Source organism: Artibeus jamaicensis, unplaced genomic scaffold (genome assembly GCF_021234435.1).
Source record: "Artibeus jamaicensis isolate MK-2021 breed Jamaican fruit bat unplaced genomic scaffold, CSHL_Jam_final contig_755, whole genome shotgun sequence".
Lineage (NCBI taxonomy): Eukaryota > Metazoa > Chordata > Mammalia > Chiroptera > Phyllostomidae > Artibeus > Artibeus jamaicensis.
The window spans coordinates 2,185,952-2,211,638 of NW_026521950.1; the positions used below are offsets into that span (position 1 = coordinate 2,185,952).

General features: G+C 53.4%; 1 protein-coding gene across 3 annotated transcripts in view; it reads left to right on the forward strand.

The window, feature by feature from the left end:
- The window catches only part of PHKB (phosphorylase kinase regulatory subunit beta), an 80,036-nt gene that overhangs the window by 626 nt on the left and 53,723 nt on the right, over positions 1-25,687 (forward strand). For 2 of the 3 annotated variants that reach the window (XM_037144859.2, XM_037144851.2), the window contains exons 2-3: positions 21,769-21,858; positions 22,093-22,231. In XM_037144859.2, the coding sequence (XP_037000754.2) occupies positions 21,769-21,858; positions 22,093-22,231 (229 nt within the window). Of the gene's footprint in view, positions 1-1,581; positions 1,694-21,768; positions 21,859-22,092; positions 22,232-25,687 lie in introns of all 3 variants that reach the window. The other variant, XM_053672224.1, reaches the window with a different exon arrangement.

The window sequence follows — 25,687 nt, forward strand, 5'->3', positions numbered from 1 at the left end:
TCCCGGGCGGGGCTCGAGCCCGAGGCCACCGCGGTCCCACGACGCCGCGCGGGCAGGCAGTCTTCAGTTCCAGTGTCCTGAGCTGGCTCCTCCAAACTGCAAAGTCACACTTGGAAGTTAGCACTTGTGGCTGACAAGTCCCTCTGAGAGCCAGGATGGAAACGACCCTGTCTCCGCTCTGGCTGCGAGGGATCCTGAGCTGAAAGCGAGCCTGTAAACAGGAACGCTGAGTCTGCAGAGTTTTCAGAGTCTGCAGCCGAGAGTCTTGGTTACTGTGTGTCGGGAGATACCAATGTCACTGTTGCCGCTCAGAGAACAGACGCCCAGCCCTAGGAACACTTAGCTCTGCGTTGGCATTGACGTTCAGAAAGAAAAATTACTTTCTCAGCTAATGGGATGTTTTGGGCTCTTCCCATTTAAGAAGGTCTTAGCCACCTGTTGCCCACTCTGCCTTTTTTTTTTTTTAATTTAAAGACATTATCTAATTTCATAAATCACAGAAGAAATGTACCTAATCTTTGTTGCTAATTTCATTCTGTTTTTAACCCTTAAAAAAGTTCTGCGCTTTTTAGGGTGATAACAAAACTCCCAAGAAAGTAGGAGATAAGTTCTCAAAAAGTCATCCTTAGTACATTTGAGTCAATACAGGTACTTGGGAAGCCACATATATTTTTGTTTCACACTTTTTCTTAAGACCATTTTTTCATATTGAAGTACTGTGTTAACCACTAATGGCATATGTGCCTGGGGTATAAAGAATTAATGGATTGAGAATATTTGATCACAGAGACCATCTAAATTTTTTTTACAGGAACTGAGTTCTGCTCTCAAATTGTTTCAAAAACATTTCTCTTTCACCTTAATAAGTACACAAGGTTTACTTTCTCTTCTAGTCTTTATTTTCTGTGAAATGCATGTCATAACAGTAAGCTTTGAAAACCTACCTCCCCTTTCTTAACAGAAAAAAACTCCAATTTTATTTAAATGTTGTTGAATGTATTCACTTAAATGCAGTTTCATGTGCGAAGTAGTTCAGCGCACTGTATAAATGTTGGATGTTCTCATACGTTTATAGCATCACCGTAAAAGAGATGCCATTTGAAGTCATTACTCCAAATTAGTTGAGGTTTCAGATTCTTCTAACTCTGCAGTATAAACTACAAAGTTTCCAGAGTAGGTCATTGACATCCTGTGTCATGAAAAACAATCAGTCTGATTCTCCTTACTTTTAGGAGACTAAACAGAGCTGTGTTGGAAACTCGGACTAATCCGATTCCAACAGAGATGCCACCGCAGAGTTCTGAGCATTGTTACATAGACATAGTAGCATAATCGCTTCACTGCTCAGTGGAAAAGGATACTCTTAGGTAACACTTGATAAGTGGATGTTTTGTATCTCTGCCTAATTTATGTAAGCAACTGTTACTTACCAAAGCAAAGCACATTTGCAAGTCATAGAAAGAAAATAAAATTATAATGAACCTTGATTATTGTCTTTGTTGCTCACTGCATCATGTTAACAACTGCTCACACTGCTTTCAATTAATCTAATGCTGATTGCTTCTAACCCCCACTAAACAGTCGGGATATCGCTGTAGTTTAGCCTGTGACGCTTATGATTAGAGCCAACACATTGAAATGGCCCGCTCTCCTGGTGCAGTCGCCTCCTCGCCGCCAGCTCTCTTAAGGTCTGGTAAGTGTGGAGACCCTCCCAAAGGGGTTCATTTTAAATACTTTTGTTTCTGAAGTTCGATGTCACCAAATGATAGCATTCTGCGTCTGTCCCTCTTTGGTGGGCCCCAGCCTGGACCCCACCGCTCTGCGTGATCTGTTTGGTGCAGGTGCGCACTATGGTGCCGAGTCTGGTCTGGTTGTTGGTGTGTGTGTGGACATGAGAGGTGACGGTTGAGCCGCAGTTGTCAAATGGGGACATGGAAAGCTTTGAAAGTTTGGTGGTTTTTGTCTTCTTGCACAGCGGGAATAGCTTTCATAAGTTAGGAATTTGTGGTCAGCGCCCCAGTTATTTACTCTTCACCAACTCCCTGTGAATAGGTATCTTTATACATTTTCATAGGCGGGGGAGGGAAGCTTGTCCCAGGTCTTGAGACACGTTTCGAAGCCTGCTTTCCCTGCTGTCCCATGGCTTTTTGATGTGAGGCTGTGGGAGACAGTGGCTCTTAGGCCGTCACACTGGTAAGACCCCTTGCAGACAGGGTGAGAGCCGTGGAATCGCCCCCCAGATGCGTGCCCAGGTTTCGAACACAGGGTGGAGGAGGCTCATGCGTACAGGGAGGACCATGTGTGGGTGGATCCCCATTTGGAGCCCAGGCCTTTGGATGCATCCGGCCATTCCAAGTGGCCACGGAGCAGAAACAAAAGCGGGGGTCCCCAGGGCTGTGGTCTGCAGGTTGTGAACTGCCTTGGTCTGTAACTGTTGGTGGGCAAACACACCGGGAGAAGCTGGTTGGCAAGACGCTGCTTAGCCCTCAGGCACCTTATGCAGAGTATTCAGGCCTCAGGCTGCACTCACAGGTCAATGTGAGGGGAGGTGAGCCAGCCGAAAAGTGACAGGAAACGCTTTCTCTTCAGTTTTATCAACACTGTTTATTTCCATTTATATTTTGAGTCCTGTTTTGGCAAGTTGGAGGAATCAGATCTCAAAGAAAAGAAATAGTGCAGGGAAGGATCATCAACAGGAGATAACGAAGCTTCTACTTTGAGGAATGGAAATGATCCTTGTCCTTAGTTGTCATCAGCTAAATGACAAAAGAGTGTGTGTAGCATCTCCAGTGTCTGGTTTCTGATTGAACCTTGGAGCTGAGAGAACAGCAGAGCATCTCTGGGGTGGTGCTTTCCTGCTGCAGGCAGCGGGTCTGGCCCCCTGCACGGGGGCGGGGCGGGTTTGCAGCACCAGCGGCCTCATTTGGCAGCACCAGCGGCCTCGTTTGGCCGTTATGGGGAAACCAAATGCTCAAGATACGCTTTCGTGCATCACTGTGCTGAGAGTTTCAACACCTCTGAACGGCGCTTTCACACCACACGGTGTTTGAAGGCGCCCACAGGAAGCCTTTCCAGCACCACGGCGTTAAATTCAAACAGAATGTGCCGAGAAACAAAACAGAAAAGTACCGGCCTTCACTGCTACAGGCCATTTTAAAGGCTGATTCTTATAAATGATTTGGGATAGTTATACTTTTTGGAGGTTCCTCTACCCACATCTTAGCAGCGACTCTAAGGAAATGCTGAAACCTTTTGTCTGTTAAAATGAATACGCAGAGGGGGTTGCACTTTGAGTTTATTTACTATTTTAGAAGGACTGCCTTTGTGATAGAAATGCTTGTTCTCCCCACTGTAGTTCCTGGGACATCATTGTCATAGGAGAATGTTTTATGGAGCCATTTCATTTAATGGTGATTTTAAAGCATGGGGCACAGCTGAGCATTCCCTGCTGCTTTTGGCCAACAACTATTTGACCAAAAACGAAAGCCATGTCTTGCTTTTGGAAAACTAGTTTTCCGTCCGCCCAGGTCGTGTTATGCGTTTGGTCCCCTTTGTTTCTCCCGAGTTCGTCCCTGCGATTGTGTCCGTCTCTGCTCTTTCTTGCATCAGCGTGCGTCCCGCGGGTCTGCGTGCGTGCGTGCGTGCATGCGTGCGGGAGCCTCGCTCTGACTGCCGGGTCGGCGTGCGCTGTGTGTGAGTGTGGCTCGTCTTGTTTTCACCGCTCACACCCAAAGGAAGCTCTGGGCGTCCAGGCCTCCCTCCCTCCCCTTTGTTTGTTCTTTCTTTTCGGACTGGTTCTCTTAAGTCTCGGGCACAGTTGGTGCACAATATTGCAGCGGTTCCAGGTGTGCAGGGCACTGATTAGACGCTTACGAAGTGACCCCCCGCGGGTCCAGTGCTCACTGGATGTCCAGGTTTTCCTTTAAGGAGCCTTGGAGTGAAATGGACAAGACAAGGAAGTTGCAGGCAAGTCCACAACCACAGTGAGTGGATTATTAGGGAAGGAGCGTGGCACCTAGCACGTCCGAGTGCTGTGATTCTCCTGCAGCCACGGTGGGCACCCGTGGCTCGTCGGCCTGGCGGAGCTGCTCAGCCGGAGCGGTCCGGTGCTGCAGGGACGGCGGCGCCCTGTGCCGAGGTGGGAGGCGTCTTGGCGTTCTCACGTCTGTCCTTAGATGATACTTTAACAACCAGTCTTTCTAGAGAAAAGAGGCACAGAGTTTCAGTCGCAGCGGTGTGTGTCCAGCAAAGAGAGAAGAGCGGATAATACCATAATGACTGTGCGCTGTGACAGACGGGGACGAGCCGTGGGGTGGCGAGCTCGTCGAGGCTGGCGAGGGTGCGGTCCCTGTGCTGCACCCCTGAGGCCAATGTGCTGGTGCATGTCGACTGTGCCCATTTAAACTGTATTTTAAAGAAGAAACTGTTTCCTTCAAAATTGAAAAGAAATTGCTCCTTCTTAGAACGAACGCTCAGCTTGTCTCTGTCTCGGCTGCCTGTTTCTCAACAGCTGAGTGAGTTTATCAGCTTGTGACTTGAGTTTTTTCTTTTACAGATTTCTTTTTAGGTTCTTTGAATAGTTCCTTTTTTTCCTTAAGTCAAGTCTCCTTCCATCACCACCTGTTCCCCCTTTGCCCTCTTCCACCTCCCAGCCCCTCTTCCCTCTGATACGACGGCCACACTGTTGTCAGTGTCTGTGAGCTGTTGGTTACCCCATCCCGTCCCCTTGTCCACCCAGGCCCCGCCCCTGCCCCCGCCCCCACAGCTGTCAGTCTGCCCTCTGCATCTGTGAGTCTCTTTCTATTTAGTTAGTTATTTTGCTCATTGGATTTCGCATATAAGTGAAATCATATTATACTTGTCCTTCTCTGACCAGCTTATTCACTCAGCACACTGCCCTCCAGGCCCACCCACGCCGTTCTCTTCTTTGTTGTGGCCGAGCAGTGCTCCACGTGTAAAGATGCCACAGCTTTTCCATCCCCTCGGCCACTGATGGGCACGGGGCCGTTTCCAGATCTTGGCGGTTGTAAATAATGCTGCAATGAACATGGGGTGTATTTTCTTTTATCAGTTTGATTTGACTGGAATATCAATACCTGGTAAAGCTTTTATGGTATATGCTGGACAAAGCTCAACTTTTCATTTTAACATATAACATCCTTTTCTCTTTAGACATGATACAGTAGCCCTATTTTTGGCCTAACTCGGCAGTCAATGAATCACAAATTCTTGTGGCATAAAGAGACGGTGGGCCTGAGGCTCTCGGGCTTTTTCCTCTAAGAGCCCAAAAAAGTGTGCGGTTTGTGTTCAGCTAAGCACGAAACTCAGCCTGCCTCTGCTCACTGCCTGTCTGAACTTGCGCGGTCTTCTGGACTTGGTTTCCTTGTCTGTGAAGACATCCCAAAGGGGTTATTGCGACGGTTAAGTGAAACGTTGCATGCAAAACACAGAATGTGTGGAAGTCGGCCCGTACGTTGTCAACACGCTCTTCCCTTCCCCGAAACCCTGTGTCTCGTGCAGCGCTGCTTACGTGTGTTTGGAGGCAGGACTTACACCGACCCCAGCGCGGTGGCTTCTCTCTCTCTCTCCCCCTTTGTGGTTCCTACTCTCTGTGCAGCTGTTTGATTCAGAAAAACTGGTCATGCCAAGGTCCAGGGAGCGTGAGTCAGGTGACTCAGAATGGAGCTTTTACTGTCCTGAAAATGTATTTTGCTTTTGTCGATAATCACTGGAAGTCTAAATAAATGGTGGTAGTTTCCGTGGACACTCCTGTCGGACCGCAGGAGGGCAGCCATCACTTCGTACGTGGGCAGGTGATATTTTTGTCCTATATTGGAAGCACCGGATCTCTCCGAGTTGGGTGGCATTTTCAGAAGCACTGGCAGAGTGTGTCCTGCTGGGCACTCTGGTCTCTTCTTCCCGGGGCCTGCCCTGCGATCTTGAGAGAGTTAGGAAAGAGAAGCCACAATGGGGTGGTTTCACTCCCTGGGCATGAATCCCATTGACCTTGAACCTCAGGCTCTCCTGTGCCCTTGTCCTCAGCAACGATGACGCTTTTCAGATTGTGTTGGCAACATGGTTTCACGAAGATTCCAATGGCTTGTCTTGATGCTTTACATTGTTCCAGAATGTTCTCGCCGTGCACCCTAAGAGCTGTTTTTTCCCTTGTGTTTTCTTCATCTTCAGTCTCCTGTGAAGCCAGACAAAGGGCGAGCGGAGCCCCCTTTTGCGGCTCCTGACTCCCGGGTGCCTACTGAGCATGTGTGAGTGGGTCTGCTTGGCGTCTCCCGTGTGACCGGCCCAGACGGGGCTCTTACTTTTCACTCGCTATGACCGCAGCCCGCACCTCCCCAACCCGCTTAGTTCAGCTACACTGGTACTCTTGCAGCTGCTCAAGCTAAAAATAGAGAACTTACTCTTCCCTCTCCCTTTTTATTCAGTTCAGATCCTTTTTACTTCACCCTCAAAGCACGTACCAGAATCTGTTCACCTCCAGACGCCCCCCGCTAGTCTAAGCCACTTACCTCTCGGGTCCGAATTACTGAAATAGCCCCGATTTCTGTCTTTGTGTTCTTGCCTCTCTGAAATAGTTTTCCACCCATCATGATGAGAATCTTTCAGAAATGTCAGCCAGGTCACGCCACTTCCCTGTGCTGCTGCATTTCCTTCAGCACGAAAGTCACAGTCCCCCTCGTGGGGCCCCCTGGGTGCCGGGCTCCTGCCTGCGCCTCTCTGTCCCAGCTGCTTCTCTGCCCGGAAGGCTCCCTGCCCTGCTGTGTGGTTAGCGAGGCCCCTCGCCGTCTTTCAGGTTTCCATCGTGGGCTCAGCCTCCCTCGGAAGGCTCTGACGCATCACTCTGAATTTTGACTCTCCGCAGTGAGCTCACATCCGTGACCTTCGCCTCCTAGCTCTCCCGCCTTCCCCGGCTCCGTGCGCTCCTGCGCCCCCAGACTCCAGAGGCACCTGCTACCGCGGGCGTGCAGTCAGTCACAGTGCTTAGCGAGTCCGCCCCGAGTCATTCCCAAGTCCCTCCTGCCCGCTTTGACAGTGGCGTGATGTGGTTAGTGCAGGGCCTGCAGTGCACACAGATCGGCCCCGCTCCTGGTGTGATGCTGCCGACAAAGCCGTGCGAACTGCCTTTTTTGTGCCTGCCTTTCTCCTCACTGCGCGCAGGTCACACGTCCTTTTGTGAAGGTGGAGTAATGTCTTCGGGGTCCCCTGGCGGTTGTCTGGTCGTCGTGGTACTAGTAACAGCAGTAGTGATGTGATGGTGATGATGACAACAGAGACAGTTTCAGTGGCTGACTTTTGCCGATAACTGTCAACCGATGGTCCTTGCTGTCAGCACCACCAGGAGCCCGAAGCCGGGGTGCGGTGGAGAAGGGAGCCTTATTCAGAATAGTGCAAACGGCTCTGTGAGGGTGCAGCTCGGTGATGAAGCAGCACAGCCGTGGACAGCCCTGGGGTGGGGGGAGACGTCCTTGGTGCTTCAGCTGCAGCTGGGGAACTGTCTTTGGTGGAAAAGGAAAGTGTGTTTTTGGAGGCAGAGGGGAGCCAACATACAGAGAGAGAAGTCCCCACTCTGGTCTCTGATTAGTCTCTCCTCATGCAAATGAGGACTCCAAATTCTTGCAGTTCGATTGGTCTAAAAAGCTCTGTTCTCATTGGTCAACATGGAGCCACTCTAATTGGTTGATGAAGATGCTGAAGAGGACACAGCTGCCCATCTCTGATTGGAGAGAGAGAGAGAGCCCCAGCCCTGTCCAGCCCCATTGGTTGAAATACAACTCCAGAGCTCCGTCAGTCGGGCTGGTTCAGATGTCAGGGAAAAGGCGCGGGCAGGCCGTTCAGGGCCGCAGAGGCACTTCAGTCCGTCAGGCAGTTCAGTGCTGGCTGCTCCCTGGAGGCAGGCCCTGTGCAGAAATGGCTGCTGGATTGATTTCGTTTGCTGGCTTGCTTTTAATTTAAGCCCAGCAGGCCACTTCTAGGGGGCGGCTCCTCCCAGAGCCCGCACTACTACTCACTGTGTGACTGGCGGTGTTCTCAGTACTTCACGTGCCAGTCTCATGGTGCTCCCGCACTGTGGGAGGCATCACCCACTCTGATTGGGGAGGGGAGTCAGACCAGACGGGTGAGTCACTGGCCCAAAGTGTCGGCTGGGATGCGAACTGGGGCAGAGCCCTGCTCCTCACAGAGGCTGCCGCCCTCCTCTGCCTCGTGAAGAAGGGGCCCCGATTCTGGCTGTGCCCTGGGCGTGTTCACCACCCTTGGGTCTCTCTGACATCAGGGAGCTCGGGGCCTGCCTGACCTCGGGCAGGGCGGCAGGTGACTGCGGTGCCTTTGCCTGCGCACCGTCCCCGCCTCCCTCCTGACGCGTCCGGTTGTTCCCTGCGGCACATTGCCGCCTCTGCCCACCATCCTCCAGCGTGCTCCTGTCTGGGGGATTTTTCTCAGATAAAGAACTGAGTTGTCGCTCTCTGGCCCCCCCACACTCATCAGCTCCCCACTCCCTGCAGGGCTGTGGTGGGGTTTCAGGGAGGCCTCTCTGGAAGTGACGTGAGCCCAGGAGAAGTGCGGTGAGGACGGTCCTGGGAAAGGATCGTGGGGATGGAGAGAGTGGACACTCGAGGAGCGCCGGGAAGGCCGAAGGGCAGGGGGTTCTGCCCGGGTTGGTGCTGTGGGTTTAGGCGGGCGGCTTTGTCGGGAAGTGCGTGGTGAGAAGCCTGGAGAGTCTCTGGAGAAAGCGGGCTGGCGTGGTGAGGCTGTGCTCGGGGTATGGGGGGTGGGGGCCGTAGAACCACGCCCCACCGGCGGGCACTTCACACATACCTGCATTTAAAAATCACAACTATAGAAATCTTTGATGTAGAAAGTTTCATTTGGTGTTAGGCTAGGCATTGGCAGAGAGAATTAATCATTTCTGTTGATGTTCTTTCTGCTTCGAAGGGAATTTTTTCCATTCAAATTGAGCTCCTTTTAAATATGGCTCATCTAAGCTAGATGGTTTTAGACTTTTACCCCTTGTTTGTATTAAACATCTTTTAAATGGCCTTTAAAGTAGAGATATTCAAAAGAAAAGCAGCTTTCTTAATTTACATATTTCCGAGGGTAATTATCTTTGCTTTGTGGAATCTTTCTGTGAACTCCTGTGTTGTTTCTGTCAGTTCAGAGATCCTTGGGTTTGCTTATGTTATCTCGTTTTCCTGGAAATGAGCAGTGAAGCTCAATTAATTTTTTATACCCGTTTAATCCCAATTCTCAATAGGCTTGTAGCTCTAATAATCATCATTTGTTGGATAACCACAAGGATAAAAAATACCTAGCAGAACGTGAAGCTCATTCTTATAACTTAACAGATTCAAAACTGCTTGAGAATGAGAAATCGTCCCTGGGCTTTCTCTCCTGCCACCGCAAGGTGCAGTGCGGCTGCTGTGCCACCCTGAGCCTCTCCTCAGTCTTCTTTGTTCTCCCTTTCAAACATTTCCTGACTGTCTCCTCCTCCTGTCACGCTTTGAATTGAAGGCCTGGGGATGACCATTGTAAGGAAAGGAGGGGCCGCACACCCGCAGGCCCTGCACCTCCTCCAGTTCGGACCAGGGGGCGCCCTTGCACAAATCCCCCGGGGCTCCCGTCACCCACCCGGAGGATGACAGCAGCCTGGCCTAGGATGGAGGTCCCTTCCCCGCGTCCTCTGACCCCTTCTCTGCCGAGGTGGCGCTGCTCAGCCCGCGGCAGCTCCCGGACGCGACGCCGGCTCCCTGGCTTCGGCCCCTTGATGGTGAGGCCCCCTCTGTGGCAAGGCGCCTTTCTCTGGAGGCTTGGTGCACGCCTCAGTCTTTCGCTCTGCTCCGGTGACCGCGCCCCTGTGCATGTGCTCTGACCGGCCCCTTCCCCCACGCCCAGGCTTCAGTGAATTGCTCTCCTGGTCCCCGTGGCACTTCCTAGTGCTGCTTTTAGCTCTGAAGCCACGGCCTTGCCCTCAAGATCCATCCTTTCTGGGTTTTGAAGTCCTTCAGGTCAGAGACTGAATTGATTGTAACTTCGAGTCAGTGGCCCTGGAGACAGGGCCTGGTGCTGGGGGCTTGACGTCGAATGAGTTAACCGATCACACTGAACAGAATGACTGCACTCTTGATACGGAGTGAACTTTCCAGAACTCGGTGTTGCCGATCACTTCACCTTTTTATTTGGTAAATAAACTTTGGTGAATTTATTTTTCAGCTGTATTGGTAAGGACATTTGCAGAATAAATATATTTCTTCTACTGGTCAGGTGCAAAAAGGTTCACGTTCAAATTCAAAAAGACATAGAATAAGTGAAACGAATAGTCGCCTCCGTGTGTGGCAGCCTTGTGACTCGGGGGTCATCCTCGCCATGGGCGGTCCCCGTGGGATGGAGCGATGGGCTCCAGCCGCCCGAGTTCCTCGCAGAGCAGCCTCAGCAGCCTGGGGGGCCCATTCCTGCCTTCCCGGCGGGAAATGAAGAAACCACGCAGCTTTTTCCCCGTTGTCAGAATGGGAGTCACCAGGAGCGTGTTTATGTCATCGCACTCCTTCACGGGCCTTGTCTGTCACGGTGTAGGCTTTGCCGAAGGTACCATGAAATCTGAACTTGGCATTACGTTTCAGAAATACAGTAAAGACGGAGAGTAAAAGGATAGACTTTGAAATGGAGTGGGAAGACATTAGCTCCTTAAATCTTGCCATTGGGAGTGAGTTCAAAATTTGTCAGAGTAAGAAGCGATGAGACGTGTGTTTCTGTGAGAGCCCTAAACGCACGGCTAGGTAGTGCGCGGGAGAGAAATCTGTTTGTCCCGCCCTCTTCCCAGCAGAGCCTCCAGTCGTCGGGCCTCTGACTCAGGGAGAGGCTCCCTTCTCTTTGCGCCTGCCGCGTCCTGCACTGACAGAGGAGGAAGTGAAATCTGGGTGGCGGGCGCCCCGGGTCCGAGTGTCCAGTGGCCGAAGGACGCGGCTCGGTGCGCAGGAGCGCTGCCTGGCGGAGAGCCGGTGGGGGTGGGGGGCGGCTGCTGCTGCGTGGGGGCGCGCTGCTCGGAGTCCCTGTTATTTCCATTTAAGAAACAGAATTCCCAAGAAGAGGCCCGAAATGATAACTTTGTGCTCATCTTCCGTTTTTTCCTGAAACGACAGCAGCAAACCTCCCAACCACACCTCAGCGCGAAGTCTCGGCCCCCCACTTGCTGGTGGTGTCACCCTGGGGGGCCCACTTCACCTCAGCCGCTTCCATCGGTGGCACGGGGACAGGAATGGTACCCACACGGCAGAGTCACGGGGAGTAAGCGGGGTCGTGCGCAGAGCGCCCCCGGCACAGCGCTGTGCACGTGATGAAGGCGCAAATCGTGTTCGCTGCTTCACGCTGTGCCGAATGACGAGGCTGCTCTGTCCTTTACCCGAGGTGTCCCTTGAGCCAGGGTATTTAATGTTTGCATCTGCATTCCCATGCTGCCATCCAGTCTGGCTCGTTGCATATTGGCAACTCCCATTAGGAGTGGTATTCCAGGTTCACTGGTAAATTATATTAGGATTAATAGAGGCCAAAATAATGAATGTGAATTTTTAAAAAATCAGACCCCTGAACAGGGCGTCAGGAGACGTGGTTTCTTACACACAATAAGGGGCTCGGACCAGACGCTCATTCATCACATTCCTTTTGGCCAGGAAATGCTGTGGCTCTCGGCCCTGCCCCCAGGTGGTCGGGTGGAGTGGTGATAGGGCGTCACCTGCCTCCAGCTGGTCCGGTGGAGAGGTGATAGGGTGTCACCTGCCCCCAGGTGGTCCGGTGGAGTGGTGATAGGGCGTCACCTGCCTCCAGCTGGTCCGGTGGAGAGGTGATAGGGTGTCACCTGCCCGCCAGGTGGTCGGTTGGAGTGGTGATAGGGCCTTAGGCCTGGGTTGAGTTGTTCCCAGGCAGATCCCATGAGCTGGGGAACCGGCTGGGATTGGACAGAATTGGTGACGTGACAGCTTTGGATTGGTTGTTACAGTGACTCAGGGTCTCAGTGAACAAGACTTAGTCTTGATGTTAAGCTCTTTTGGTTGGCTCAGGGTCTCACCTTCTCGAAGTAGAGCTGGGTTTTCTGAAGGGGACTCTTTTTATGTCTAGGAGTGACAACCTCCCTAGATACCTGGGTCTCCTTAAAGTAGCCCGGCAGGTCTGGGCAGGCTCCCAGGCGGGCCCTGCTGTTGCGCACGCTGCACTTGAGGGAGGAGAAGTCCGCCTGTCTCCCCGTGCGGGTCCCTTGTAGCATCCTCGTCTCCCTGCGTCCATGTTTTGGAGTCCAGGTTGCAGGCTCCGGTGTGAGCCTCCTCACATTCCCAGCCTCCAGCTGAGTCTTTGAGTGGCCGTGTCGGTACCGGCACCTCCGATTTACGGAGCGTGGCCCCCAGATCCCGTGTGTGACCCTGGCTCATTCTAGGGTGGCCCTCGGGCCCTGCCTGCCGGTCTGCTCTAGGCTTTGCCTCCTGGCGGGTCTGCCGCACCAGACCCTGAGCCCAGACCCTGAGCCGAGGAGCTGGTGCTTTGATGTCGGGGCCGGGCTCCCGACGGGAGTCTGCTGTGACGTGGGTGACCGGAGCTCCGCTCTCCAGCAGGCGTTACTGGAGACGAGGGGGCGTCATTTGGAGGCCCTCCCTCTGGCCCCCAGGCGGGGGTTCAGAGGCTGCCCCAGCACCTCGTCCTCCAGAGGGCTGTGCAGGCTCCATCTCAGCGGGCAGCTCTGCTTCCGGAGACGGCAGCTGCCTGCATTTTCCGGACGCTGCCGACTGAGTGGAAGTGAGAGGCATAATTGGTCAGCACTAGAAGTTAAGCTGATTTTCCCCCAGTCCAATTTACTTTCTACGAGTATTTCTTGGAGAAATTGAAGTGCCGATATCTCTGGGAAGAAGTGCTGATTGCTCTGGGAGGCCCTCGGTGGGGGCGGGGCACGGAGAGGCGGGGCTTTGCCTTCTTTTCCGTCTTCTGCAGCTCCTCGCTGACAGCAGAAGGATGGCGGCAGGCACCGCCCGGAGGTCTTCCTTCCCTCCGTGTCCTTGTGAGACCAGGTTCAACAACCATAGAATAAACCAAAAAAGGAGGCTAGGCACGTCAGTAATAGAGTGTGATTGTGTTGGAAAAGGACGGAAACAGCAAGCAGGCTTTCACTGCGAGAAACTGGCACGTTCCCGCTGCCCTCCATCCGGGGACGTGCCACCGCGGCATCCGGTGCCTTTGTGACAGTGTAAGCCCCGCGTGCCTTCGACATGCATTGTCACGACTCCCATTTGCACTTCAATGTTTTGTGGCAGTAAAATCCTTATAACAAAATTACAATGCAAATTAAAGTACAGCAAAACCTTAACAGCCTTAGTGTTCACCCAGAGGTACACTCCTCCAGTTTGGCATCACATAAAAAACTAATAGTCCATAAAACGTGCGGTTAAGTTAAGCTGTGCTTAGAGCAGACGTGGAACTCTTCAGGCCAGACTCGGCGGTCGGAGCAGAGCGCGCCCCGTGAGCAGGCGTGGGTGCACGGGGGGTGGGGGGGTGCAGCCATCGGCCTGCGGACTCAGTGTGCGTACCTGAGAGGGGGTGTGTGGCGCTTTAACGCGTTTATTACAATGTGCGTGTGGCCGCCTGAAGCTCATCTTGCACTTCTTTTTAAAAAGTTTTTCTTTTTTAATTTGTTGACAGAGAAACATCGACGTGTCATTCCACTTACTGATACATTCACTGGTTTCCTGCATGTGCCCTGATTGGGGATCGAACCTTCTGTTATGTTGATTTCATCCCATCCTTCTCAGTGAAATACTCGATTCTGCTCCCGGGGGCCTCGAGTGTGCCCTGTCTCCCCAGAGACAGAACGATTCTCCGGAGTGCTGGACAGTGGCCCTCATCGGGCTGGGAGGCTGTCGGGGACTCGTCAGCACAGTTGGGGTCAGCTCTGAATAGGCGGGGACTTGTCAGCACAGTTGGGGTCAGCTCTGAATAGGCGGTCAGCGCAGTTGGGGTCAGCTCTGAATAGGCGCGCTCCAGCAGTAATTTACGGTGGTCACAAAGTTTTCTTGCAGACCCGTTAGCGGCAGCGCGGGGACGGATTTCTGCGGAGCTTCCCGGGCTCCTCCACCCCAGGGAAGGCTGTGCCTCTGGCCACTCAGGACACTGTCTGTCTTGGTCTCTGGCAGCCCCTGCTTGTGGGCACTGACCCACCTAGTGGCTCAAGGAGAACTTTGTATGTATTTACAGCTCAAATTCTGCTCTACAAACTTTTATGTTGCTTAGCAATTGCTGACTATGTGCACTGCTGACCCAAACTGTGGGGCCCCGCCCTTGGTCGGACCGAGAGGGCTCTGAGACTAACCCGACAGAGCCGGTCCGTGACCAAGTCCTGTGTTTCGCATTTCGTGGCCCGTCCTGTGCTCAGTGCTGGCGGGGATTCAGAACTCTAAGGACAGGCCCTGGCCGGGTGGCTCTGTTGGTTGGAGCGTCGTCCTGTAACCAAAAGTTACGGGTTCGATTCCCGATCTGGGCACTTACCTGGGCTGCGGGCTTGGTCCCTGGTCTGGGTGCGTGCAGTCCCCAGTCCAGGCGCCGAGATCCCTGGTCCAGGCGAGTCTAAGAGGCAGTCAGTCGGTGCCTCCCTCTCACATCGGTGTTTCTCTCTCCCTTCCCCTCTCTCTAAAAAGCAGTGAGAAAATGCCCTCGGGTGAGGATAAAGTAAAGGTGAGGGATGGGGAAGGGCCGGCAGTCTGCATTTAGGGTCCCAGACGAGTGGCTGCACTGAAAATATTCATGGAAGCCTCGCAACAACCCCGTGGGGTCATGGAGCGCCCCCACTTTGTGGGTGAGCACACCCAGCCCGAGAGGGCCTGCGCCCCGGAGGCTGTGAGGTGACGCAGCTGTGCCTGCAGGTCCCTGGTTCTGCCCAGAGCCTCTTGGGGAGGAAGACAGTCTCTCCGCCCAGGAACTCGGGACCCGCTGGGGCGGGGGAGGTGGCGTGAAGAGCAGGCAGAGCTTTTACGTGATGGGGTCTGGGCTTTGCTCTCATTCACTGAGAAGGGAAGGCTGGCTTGTGACATGCGGGCCTGGGAGTCCCGTCAAGTTCGGTCTGTGAGCGGTCGTGGCGCAGGTGGGTCTTCACAGAAGGCCGCCCATCGACCGGAGCCCGAGGACAGCCTCGCGGCTGGTCCCCGGGTGAGCAGGTCCGAGTGGGACACGACACCGGCCCGTGGGCGGTGAGGGGAGCATTCGCTCACATTCGTCATCTGCAAAGTCTGTACCGTAGACAGTGCAGAAGGGTTTTCAGGTTTTTTCTGTGTACGGATGGTTTTATTCCTGCAGTCATCTGACTTTACTAATTCATGGTTTCCCGTGATTTTTTTAAAGAGATTATTTTAATTGTGGTTCAAGTACAGTTTTCTGTCTGTTACTCCCACCCCAGCCCACCCCCTCCCGTGATGTTTTTGTTGTTGCTTCGCGGTGAAGACTTTGTTCGTGCCTCCCGTACAGAGTGTTTTCAGGCAACTTTTAATTCGTAGTAATGACATTCACATTGGGTGCATTGTTGGACTTGGCCAAGACCAGAAGTGCCTGCCTGGCTTCACCAAAGTGTGAATGAGAATTGGAAATGGCTTGTTTCCACTTCTCAAAATGCTGAGCGGCTTGGAAGTATTTTTTTTGTGGGACTTGTGTTGAATAACATATATAGCAAAGTGCCAAATGTCACATTTTTAACAAGTTTAATGACAGATGACATGATAAAGTGAAATATTTCTTGTAAAGATTGGGAATGGTGGACAGTGAAGTCCTTCCTTGTCATGTAATTCCATTAGTATTGAACTAAGACTCTGCCATTCAACTCACATTTGGAATTTAAAGCTTTCACTTGTGGTGTAAGTCTGAAATAATGACTCCAGGCTTCTCTCGAGAAGCCTGGTATCTTCGAATTCGTAGTGTCCTTTACAAAGTGACTCCCTTGTAAGGTGACGTTATTCTTGGGACCCAGCAGTGTCTAACGCACAGCCTCTATGCTGTCGCTCACGTCCTCCTCACCAGCAGACGGACAGAAGAGAACGAGGGAGGAGAAGGGGACACGTCGCTTCACTTTGTGGTCACGGCCCAGGCTGTCGATGAGTGAGGCCTGTTTACCTTCGTCTGACCGGGCGAATCATATCATCCTCAGCTGATTCTGGGGAACTCCTGGCAGAACTTAGATAACACAGGGTGCTCATTCTTCATGCTCAGTCAATATTTACTGAGCGCCAGATGCTGCTGGCCTTGGGGTTGTAACAGAGCAGGACAGAGCTGCTGTTGAGAAAATTAGTAACGTGCCGAAGAGGAGTTCCCAAAACTTCTCAGGAAGGTTAGAGTTGTTCGACCACGGCCCTGACCTCTTGGAAACCAGGCTGTGTCTGCGCTGGACTGGCCTGCCACCGAGGAAGGGAGGGGATGGCCAACTGGGCGATTGGTATTCGTGAGGTCAGCGTGCGAAACATCACCCACATTTATGCCCTAAAGTGGGTTTTACGGGCTGGGCTCCTTCCAGAAAGGGCACCGGGAGGGCACCACGCGTTTTCCCTGGACATGAAGTGGGAACGGCGGGACGGCTTTTCACGCCTTACTCGGAAACATTTAATGGGCAGATTTTACTTTATTTTTATGAAGTTGTGTTGTTTCCTGTTTGCCCTTTCATATTTTACATTTGAAGTACACTCCGTACCCAGCTTGCCGTGGAGAAACAGAGAGACTTAAAAAGTTGAGGTTTGGGTGAACTGGGGCGATGAGCCGGGGTTGAGGAAGGAAAGGCGCACGTGTGTGTGTGCACAGACATAATGTGCACAGGCATCATTCTGGAGCAGGGCAGTGTGTAAGGCAGAAAATGGAAACGGGGTGAGGGCTCTTAGCTCTGCTCAGCCGAACCCCTGCGTGGGGTTCCCTGGGGCAGGAAGGGCGGACGCAGGGTTTGTCCTCACGGAGCCCTGGCGTCCAGGGCAGACTCCCGCCGAGTGGCTCCCTCCTCGGGGCTCGGCGCTGGATGCTGACCTCACAGCTCCGCTGGGAGCTGCCAGGGGACCGTGCGTGCTCAGTGCCCTGGCGGTGGCGGCGGGGGGCCTTCAGGGTTCCCCTTTCTAATTTGGAAAAGTGTTGCGAGCAATAAAAGGATACTTTCTTATGTTACATTTACACAATCAGAAATACGTAGAGGAAAAGTCCTGAGTGGTAATTAACAGCTCGGTGTGTGTCCTTCTAGACGTCCTGAAGTGCTTAGTTTATCTGTTATGCAAATACATTGGTAGGGGTGACTTTTGCTGGGTTTGCAACATACATAGTAGCAGACTGCCTGCCTGTTCTATGACGTTACTTTTTCATGCTGAATTTTTTTGGTCTTTGATGACATTAAAAATGAATCTACCTCATTCCTTCACTGATTCGAGGCGTTTATTGAATGGAGAAGCCATAACTTATTTGTTCCTCAACCAGGGGCACTTCTGTTCCCTAACCTTGTGCATCTCTGTGCGTGGACGGGCCGGACAGTGAAGACAACCGTGGTTTCCATCGCGTGTCCTTGTTTTTCGAGGAGACATTCATGGTCTTGGTCGTGCTCAGCGTGCTGACTCACGCAGAGAGCACTCGGAGCTTTTCCCTGCATGAGTCGGCAGCAGCCGTTCTAGGGTGAGCGAGACAAGGTTCCCAACTTACCGAGAAATCTGATGGGGCGGGCCTTGACCGCCGACTCGGTGGGCCCAGTTGTGACCGACCATCGAAAGCTGCCCGAGACATGGTTTGTCAGCTTCTCTCCTCCTCTCTCTTCCTTGCCACCAAACACTCACTGCCGTCTGCCGTGTACTCGGCATGGCCGCTGCTGCCGATCAGCTTCCAGTGCAGTGAAACACGTGACTCAAACATGGGAATGACCCGGCCGTGCCAGGGAAGGGCTGTCCTGAAGGCACTCACCGAGGGCTGCAGGAGCGAGGAAGGCGGCACGCGACCTCCCCGCGTGGACCCAGTGGACTGTGAGGGCCGCTCGGTGTGGCTCAGTGAACATTCGTGGAGAACTTCCCCGCTCCAGCGTCGGGGACAAGCTGAGAGTGTGCTGGCGCCCTCGGCCCTCTGAGCAGTGTCCTAGTTTGAACCAGCCGAGGGGGAAAGGGAATTGCACAAGAAGGAGTTGCCATCGAAGGTAACAATGTAACAAATTTCAGGGTTGCTTGAAGACGTGTTGTGTCTGTCACGTGTAGATGTCACATGCTATGTAGGAGAAACACACAGATTGTTGTACTGCAGGGACCCTTGCTGTCCCAGTAGCTCAGAAATTAAAGTTCTAGGAGTTTGCTGATAAACCACAGGTGTGGTTTGCCTGTGTTTTGTGTGTCCGCATACTCGGCTCTTCGCTCTCCCGTGTCGGCCTGGCCTGCGCCCTTCCTGCCCGGCTCACCTCCTCTCCGTGGATACACGAGGATTCCACAGACCAGGAAGTGGGGGCAGCGGGCCCTCCACAGCACAGGGTCTTCGGATTCTGCTCCGTTCTCGGGGAGCTTCTGGTGGGGCAGTTCCGCGCGGGGATTTTACTTGTCCACTGCGTCTCTTACACACCCGCTCGTTGCTTTCTCAGCCTCTCCCGTCAGTCTTCCAAACTGGACGGCCAGGCTCCTTCGCCTGACCCCCACCTGACGAATTACGGCTCTCAGCGTGTCCTGCGCCTGGGAAAGTAGCTGCTCAGCTCAGCCGAGGCGGGAGGAGACCCTGAGTTTGCGACCCTCAAGACTGGCCAGCTTCCCCTCGCTTGCTCCCCAGTGTCGGGGATCGTTTATAAAATGCAGATGGGAGATCCCCGTTGGTTCGTTCCTTGGGGTGGGATTCTGTCTAGTTTTGCCCATTTTGTGTATTTTTCTGCTGGCACCCAAGACCCATGGAAAGAAAGATGAAAGTATACTGTTTACTTTCGGCTTCAGCTTTGTGATGATACCCAGCAGTGAGTGCTGCCTGGGTCACTTCCGTCCAAATCAGGGCGTGTCGCCCTAGGCAACGGTGACTTGGGCGGGGGCCCTGACTCAGGGACATGGACAGCTGACTGTGGTGTTGGCTCCCACTGCATGTCCTGCGTCCACGGCAGGTTTGAAACCTTCCAGAAAACTCTGTAGCTGAGAAAACGTGTGTGGGCTGAGCGCTGCACTAGTAGATGCTAGAGCTGCAGTAGAGATTTTGAAAATCAAATTGCAGTTATTGTGAGAGGAAACGCTCTATTTGAATCACGTAATTTGGGATGTTCTCTGCTTATAATTTAGGGTAAATGGATCTTTGTATTCAATATTTTGTAAACTAAAAGAAAAAGAAAGGGGCCAATTTGATTTTTAAAAAAGCACGGACTTAACTACTTATTTTGAAAGCAGTTCAGAAAAGAAATTCTTAGTACATCAAATACCTAAATGGGAAAATTTATTTATTTTTTTTATGTACTACAACACTGAGCAGGAAGTTCAGGTGGCCATATAGGTCGCCTGGGGTTGTCAGAAACTTTTGAACAGGAAGGAAAACTGGAACCCGGTGAGGAAAGTTAGAGGTGTTCGATCAGTAACATTCTTCTAGTGTGACATTGGTACGCTGACGCAGGCTCAGGGGACGGACAGCCTTTGACGTGGAAATGTTACATACCCACCGAAGTGCCCGCAGCTGCCCTGAGCGCCTGGCGAGGAGGGCACCTGCAGGGCGCCGGCCCGGCCAGGGACGGGGCTGTTGGCAGAGAGGGAGCCTCGGGCCAGTGTGAGAGCCACACCCTCGCCGGCCCCCTGGGGGCGGAGAGTGACGGAGCCTGTGGGATGCTCCTGTCCGGTGGGGGCGCTTCAGACAGTGGGGGCTGACATGTCTGGGGGAACGCGAATTGTTTCCGTGTTTTCAAAGTGTACAAGTTGCCATCATGTTGTAGAAGTGCATTTATCATCCAGTCAGTGCGGCTCGGGGCACTGAGGGCGGCGCAGGCAGGCAGCTACCTCCGTGACGGGTCGGACAGACAGACAGCATGCTCCTGAGACTTCGCTGACCTCATGGTGCTTGTTGCAGCCTTGAACACTGAGTGCTGCGGCAGCGGCACTGGGGCGGGGGGGGGGGGACGAGATAGGCTGTGAGCCGGTGCTGCCGGTGCATAGCTGTGGACTGACATGCACGTGTGGGTGTATGAACACACACATGTAAACGAACTTGGGGGCATGCGCAGCAGTGAAGTGTGTGGACCAGAAGGTGTTGTGTTCCGACTGTCACCTTCGTGGTTGGACACTGTTTAGTTGTGCATTTACATCACTGGGTTTTCAGCTCTGGCTGAGTTCCATAGCCAGCCCCGGAGCCAGGAAAAGTGACCAGCCGCCCCCACCCCCACCCCCGACCCCAGCCGGCACCGGCTGGTGCCAGCATCTCCACGCACAGGACGTTCTGCAGTTTGTGCTGATGGCAAACCCCGGTGCAGCTGGGCAAGCCGCGCCGTGTCCGCATCCTGCAGTGTTTAGGGGCCGGTTGCCTCTGGGGGCTCCCACGAGTGTTGTTAAGTGACTGGGTCAAGAGGCAGGGTGGCTGCAGGCTGTGACCCCGTGCTTATAAACCAGACAGTGACGGGCTCCGCACTCCTCCAAGCGGCCACTCTGGTGCCGCCTTGGAGACTCAGAGCACCTCCCCCCGAGGGGCAGTTCGCGCTGTCCCCCGAGTCTCTGTGCCCAAGTCACCCCTCGCCAGCAGGAGATAGCGGGACTGTCGCCTCTGTGGGCAGACACGTTGACCATCTGCCTGAACATGAAGGGGCCCCCAGCACCTTGGCTTCCAGTGAGTGTGCTGGACACAGCAGTTCTATGAATGTGAATTCTGTGATTTTTAGAGTAACAGATTGTTAGCGTGTGCCAACAGGACCCCCACCAGGCAGGTCGCAGGTGTGTCCTTGTGCCGTGTGGGCAGACTCTGCCTTGAACCCGGCGGGGGGACTCACTGCGACCTTGAGTCAGGGATTTCCGAGTGCCTTCAGCACGGACGGGCGCCAGTCCTTAGTCTGACGGCGAGGGTCCGGGCGGTTCCCTTCCGCTCAGCACCTGAGGGAGCGCAGCGGTCGAGTGAGCGGGTTCTGCGTCCGTTTGGCGGCCGATCCCCACCGTTGCTGTGTGTCCTACGGCTCTGGGCACTGCGCTCCGTGGACGAGTGGGAGTGGCTTACGCAGCGGAGAGGGAGGAACGGCGCCTGCTCCTGGTCTGGGCGACAAGGCCGGAGCGCCACCGACTGGGGAGGCTGTGCGGGCCCCAGACCTTCAGTGGGGACACTTCCCGAGTGTTCGCGGAATGGTGGCTCCGCCACGCAGCAGCGTTGTCTTCCTCCCCTGAGGTTTTCGGGGTGCCAGCGTCGGACAGAAAGCTTCCCGAGGGAGTACGGTTGCAGTCCGGGTAAAGTTGGGATCTCAGGGCACGAGAAGACACGCTTCTTGTGCAAAACAGAAATCACTGAGCTGGTGCCTCACACCCGGGTGCAGGCGATGCTTCAGTTGTGGGGCCGGTGTGCCGCGTGAGTGAGCTGGCTTGACTGGGTGAGGGGGGTCGTCATCACAGCCAAACCCTCTGGGGCCTGTTTTGGGGGTGCTCTCTCCTCTCTCCTTCCCCACCAAAAATGTGAACAGTAGTGAAATACGATAGTTCACCTGTAAAGACGAACATTAGATTGCTAAGTAGCATATCTTCGTCTGCCTAGCAGTGTTCTTGGTGTACCTGGGTGAAAATGCCTGAATCTGATGAATTTCCCTTTTTCTTTTAGGCTCAGTCTATGAACCTCTTAAAATCACTCATCTTCCGAGATCCGACCATGAGACCCTGTGGGACAAGCTGGATCGCTACTACGGGATCGGTGAGCGGGCCGGAGGGCCCCTGTCCTGGGGGCTCCCCGCTCCGCCTGGTGTGTGTCACGCACATCCACGTGGGGCGTCACAGCTAAGGAGGTTGGCTGGGGTGGCTGAGCGCGAGGCTGTTTGTGCCCCTAAGCTGAGGATCTCAGAGCCATCAGAGGTGGGTTGAGGCCAAGGTGGCAGGAGCCCGGGACGTTGGGTGGGTACAGTCCGCGCTCTCTCGCCTTCCACTGCAGTCAAGTCCACGCTGCTGCGCTATCAGAGCCCAACCACGGGCCTCTTCCCCACGAAAACATGCGGCGACGACCATAAGGCCAAGGTGCACGACAGCCTGTACTGCGCCGCGGCGGCCTGGGCACTGGCTCTTGCGTACAGGTGAGCTGGGTGCGCACTCGCCTGCTCGGGTCTGCCCGGGAGGGGGCTGCCCCGATGTCCTCCGGCTCTGCCGCCGACTCGCTGCGTGACGTGTGACTGCTCACGTCTCTGTCCAGGCCTCTGGCTTCCCTGCGGGTCACACGAGACTAGGTTTAACAGGTGACCCAAATTTCTCGTGCACGTGGGCCCTAGTCTTGGCTGGGGGAAGGGCCGTTCTCGTTAGGTCAGCTGACGTCCCGTCACAGAGGGACTTGGTGGTGGCTGGACCGTGCGGATGGCGGAAGATTTGTTCAGAACCGCTCGGCCGTTGCGGTGCAGCGGGGCCGGGCCTGCCTCCGGTCCACCGCCCCAGCACAGGGTCTTTCTCTCTGCGCTTCACCGGGGCGGGGGGGGCGGGGTACTGGTTTCATCTGGTTGAAAGCGAAACCATTTTATAAAGGAGAAAATATCTTCATACAACGAAGAACTTCTCCTTACTTGTTTTATTACACATCGAAAGCACCCACCTCTGGCACGTTGCCAGAGGTGACACATTTCAGCCGTCACTCACCCTTCGGTTCCCGAAGGTCCATTTTCCAAGGGTGACCTGCGCTGGTGCCTCTGATGTGAGAGTTGCATCTTTCACACAGACACGACTCCTTGGTCTCAAGTCCCCGACCTGTTGCGTCTGTGAAGGGAAAGCAAATACCAAGATGGCACGGAGCACGCTTGTTCCAAGTGTCAGCGCAAGCATTTCTTCCCACAGTCCGTGCGAGTGCGGTGTGACAGTCAGGCTGCCACTCGGCCTGGGGGTGCTGGGCACCGTGGGCACCTCACCCCGGGTCAGGCCGGTCGCGGGGCGGACCGGCATCCGGCGCCTTCTGCCGTGACACGGTGGTGAGCGGGCATCGCTCATGTTGAGTCCCTCCCAAAACGGGCAAACGGACCTGCTGTGAACAAAACGGCGAAGCCAGGGGGTGGCTTCTGCAGATCGGCCCGGACGCCTGGAAACGCAGCTCCCGTAGGCGATGAGAGTGTAGGTGGCAAAGCGGCCAGGTTAAGACTAAGAGGAGCGTGACGACCGCACGCAGCGCAGGGCACTTCACCGAGTTGTGACCAAGGTCGTGCGCTGAAAAGAGCACCGTGAAGTGTGTGTCGGGGACACCCGGGTGGAGTCGGCGCAGAACACGCGTCAGGTAGTGTCGGCATTCAGTGCCGTGCGTGACGGCGGTGCCGTGGTTGTGTAGGAGGATGTTCTTGTTTTTAGGAGGCACCTCTTTAGTGTGTAGGGGTGAGGGTGTTTGTAGTTTTCCTTCAAATAGTACAGAAAAGAAATCAACAGGAAGAGAACGCAAGCTGATCTTTACAACCAGCAAGCCCGAGCGAAGAGGAAGAGGTGTATTCATTGTAGTTCCTTTTAGCTTTTCTATAGATTTGAAATGTTTCTAAAGGAAATCTGGGAACATTGCTTAAAAAATACAAGAAAATAGAGTTTTCCCGTGAGAATTTATACATTTGATACGTGCATCACATTAACAAAACAATACCTACATCACATTAACAAAACAAAGGATAAGGAACATAAGATCTCAATAGATTCAGAAAAGGCATTTGACAAAATTCAACATCCTTTCTATAATAAAAACTCTCACCAAAGTGGGAAGGGAAGGGACACATCTCAGCGTAGCAAAGGCCCAGATGACCAGTGCACGGTCAACATCGTCCTCAGTGGTGAGACGCCGGAAGCCTCTCTTCTGGGATCAGGACCAGGACGAGGAGGCCGCTGTCAGCCCTCCGCCCCACACAGCCCTGGAATCCTCGCCGCAGCGCTCAGACGAGGGGAAGGAGTGAGAGAGGTCGGATCGGAGAGGAAGAGGGAAACTTATTGTTTGCAGATGACATGATGCTGTAGAAAGAAACGTTGGAATGACTACGTGACTGCAGTTGAATACGAGTACAGTTGAAGGGAGCAGGATCGACACCCGGGAATCGGCTGCATTTCATACGCCAGTGACCAATGATCAGAAGAAGAAATTGGGAAAACGATCCCATTTACAGTGGCATCAGAAAGTACAAAATAGCTAGGAATCAATGTGACCAAGGAGGAGGTGCCCTGCGGCAGTGGCCAAGGAGAGGAGGGTGCCCTCCTGCAAGATGCCAGTCTGTTCCCTCCGGCGTCACATCTGTCGCTGGTCGAGGGGCTGAACAGGTGGCCCTAGTTAGAGCTGGTGAAGAGTGACGTCACCAGCTGTTTCTGACGCTGTTTTCCTTGAAGTTTGCCTGGAGTAATGCACCAGTGATAGGGTTCGGGTGTTTACTTTGTTCACTAGCGATATAATTGTAAGTAGGGAATTCTGGTTTAGATATGAAATTAAGACTTCATGTTATAAAAATATCCGATCGGTACTTGCATAAAACCTGTGATCAATAGATTGACTAGAATTAAATTTAAAGTGGTTTCATTTAATTTTTAAAATTAAAACTGTTCTTCAGCTCATATTAGAACTTGAATTTGCATACATATAGCTTGCTAAAAAAAGTTGGCTTGCCAGTTCCTGGTGGAAAGTGGGGGAATTATTTGGCTAACTAGATTTGTAAATACGTCTGACGCCCAGATGCTCTCACCCAAATGCAACTGCTCCTTTGTTTCCTCATGTGGAAGAGAGCGTTGCGGCTGCTCTTCCATTTGCGGGAGCAACAGGACAGCTTCATTAAAACAGATTCTTCATCGCAGCAGAACTCTGCTGGAATATTTTCATCTTGGTTTAATGCTTGTTGAAATTAGAGGCAGGGAATTATTTCAAAGACACTTTCAGAAACACTTGGTTTTATTTCATTCTGAATCAGGACTGTGTGTTGGATGCGGTGGGACGTGTACACAGCACATTGTGTGGACCCCATTCGTCCCCCGCTGTGCTGTCGCCCCCACGCGCGGCCCGCGGCTGTCCCTGCTCCGTTTGCCTGCATTGGACTGCTCGTGTCTGACACGGGGGTGGGGGAGTGGAGCGCAGGGCAGAGTCACACTTGTCTCGCTGCCTTGCCTGCCTAGGAAAGGAAGGGTGACGTTCCCACAGTGGGCGGCCTGCCTTCTCACTGACCCTCACCACGCCATGGTCCCGGTTCTTCCCGATGGGGTCACTCCGGTCTACTGGTTGAGGAGACGGGACACACTTTGTCAAGTGGGGATGGTCACCAGATGTCTTAGTTCAGATTTAGTGAGATGAGGAGCAAGCCCCTTTTATTTTTCAGTCCTGGGGACTCTCATCTGTGTTGAGGACAGAGGAGCCCTTGGCCACATCCAACAGTTAAGTGTTAGCTGTTCTTTCTTTCCAAAGACAAGTGATGTAATCTATGGTCAGTGGATTTTAAACAGAGACCTGAGAATATACAACGTCCTGCCCACATCCGTCTCGTGTCACGCTGGTGTGTTTAGTTGAAGGTGTGCCGGGCTGAAGTGCCCACTGTTCACCGTTAGAC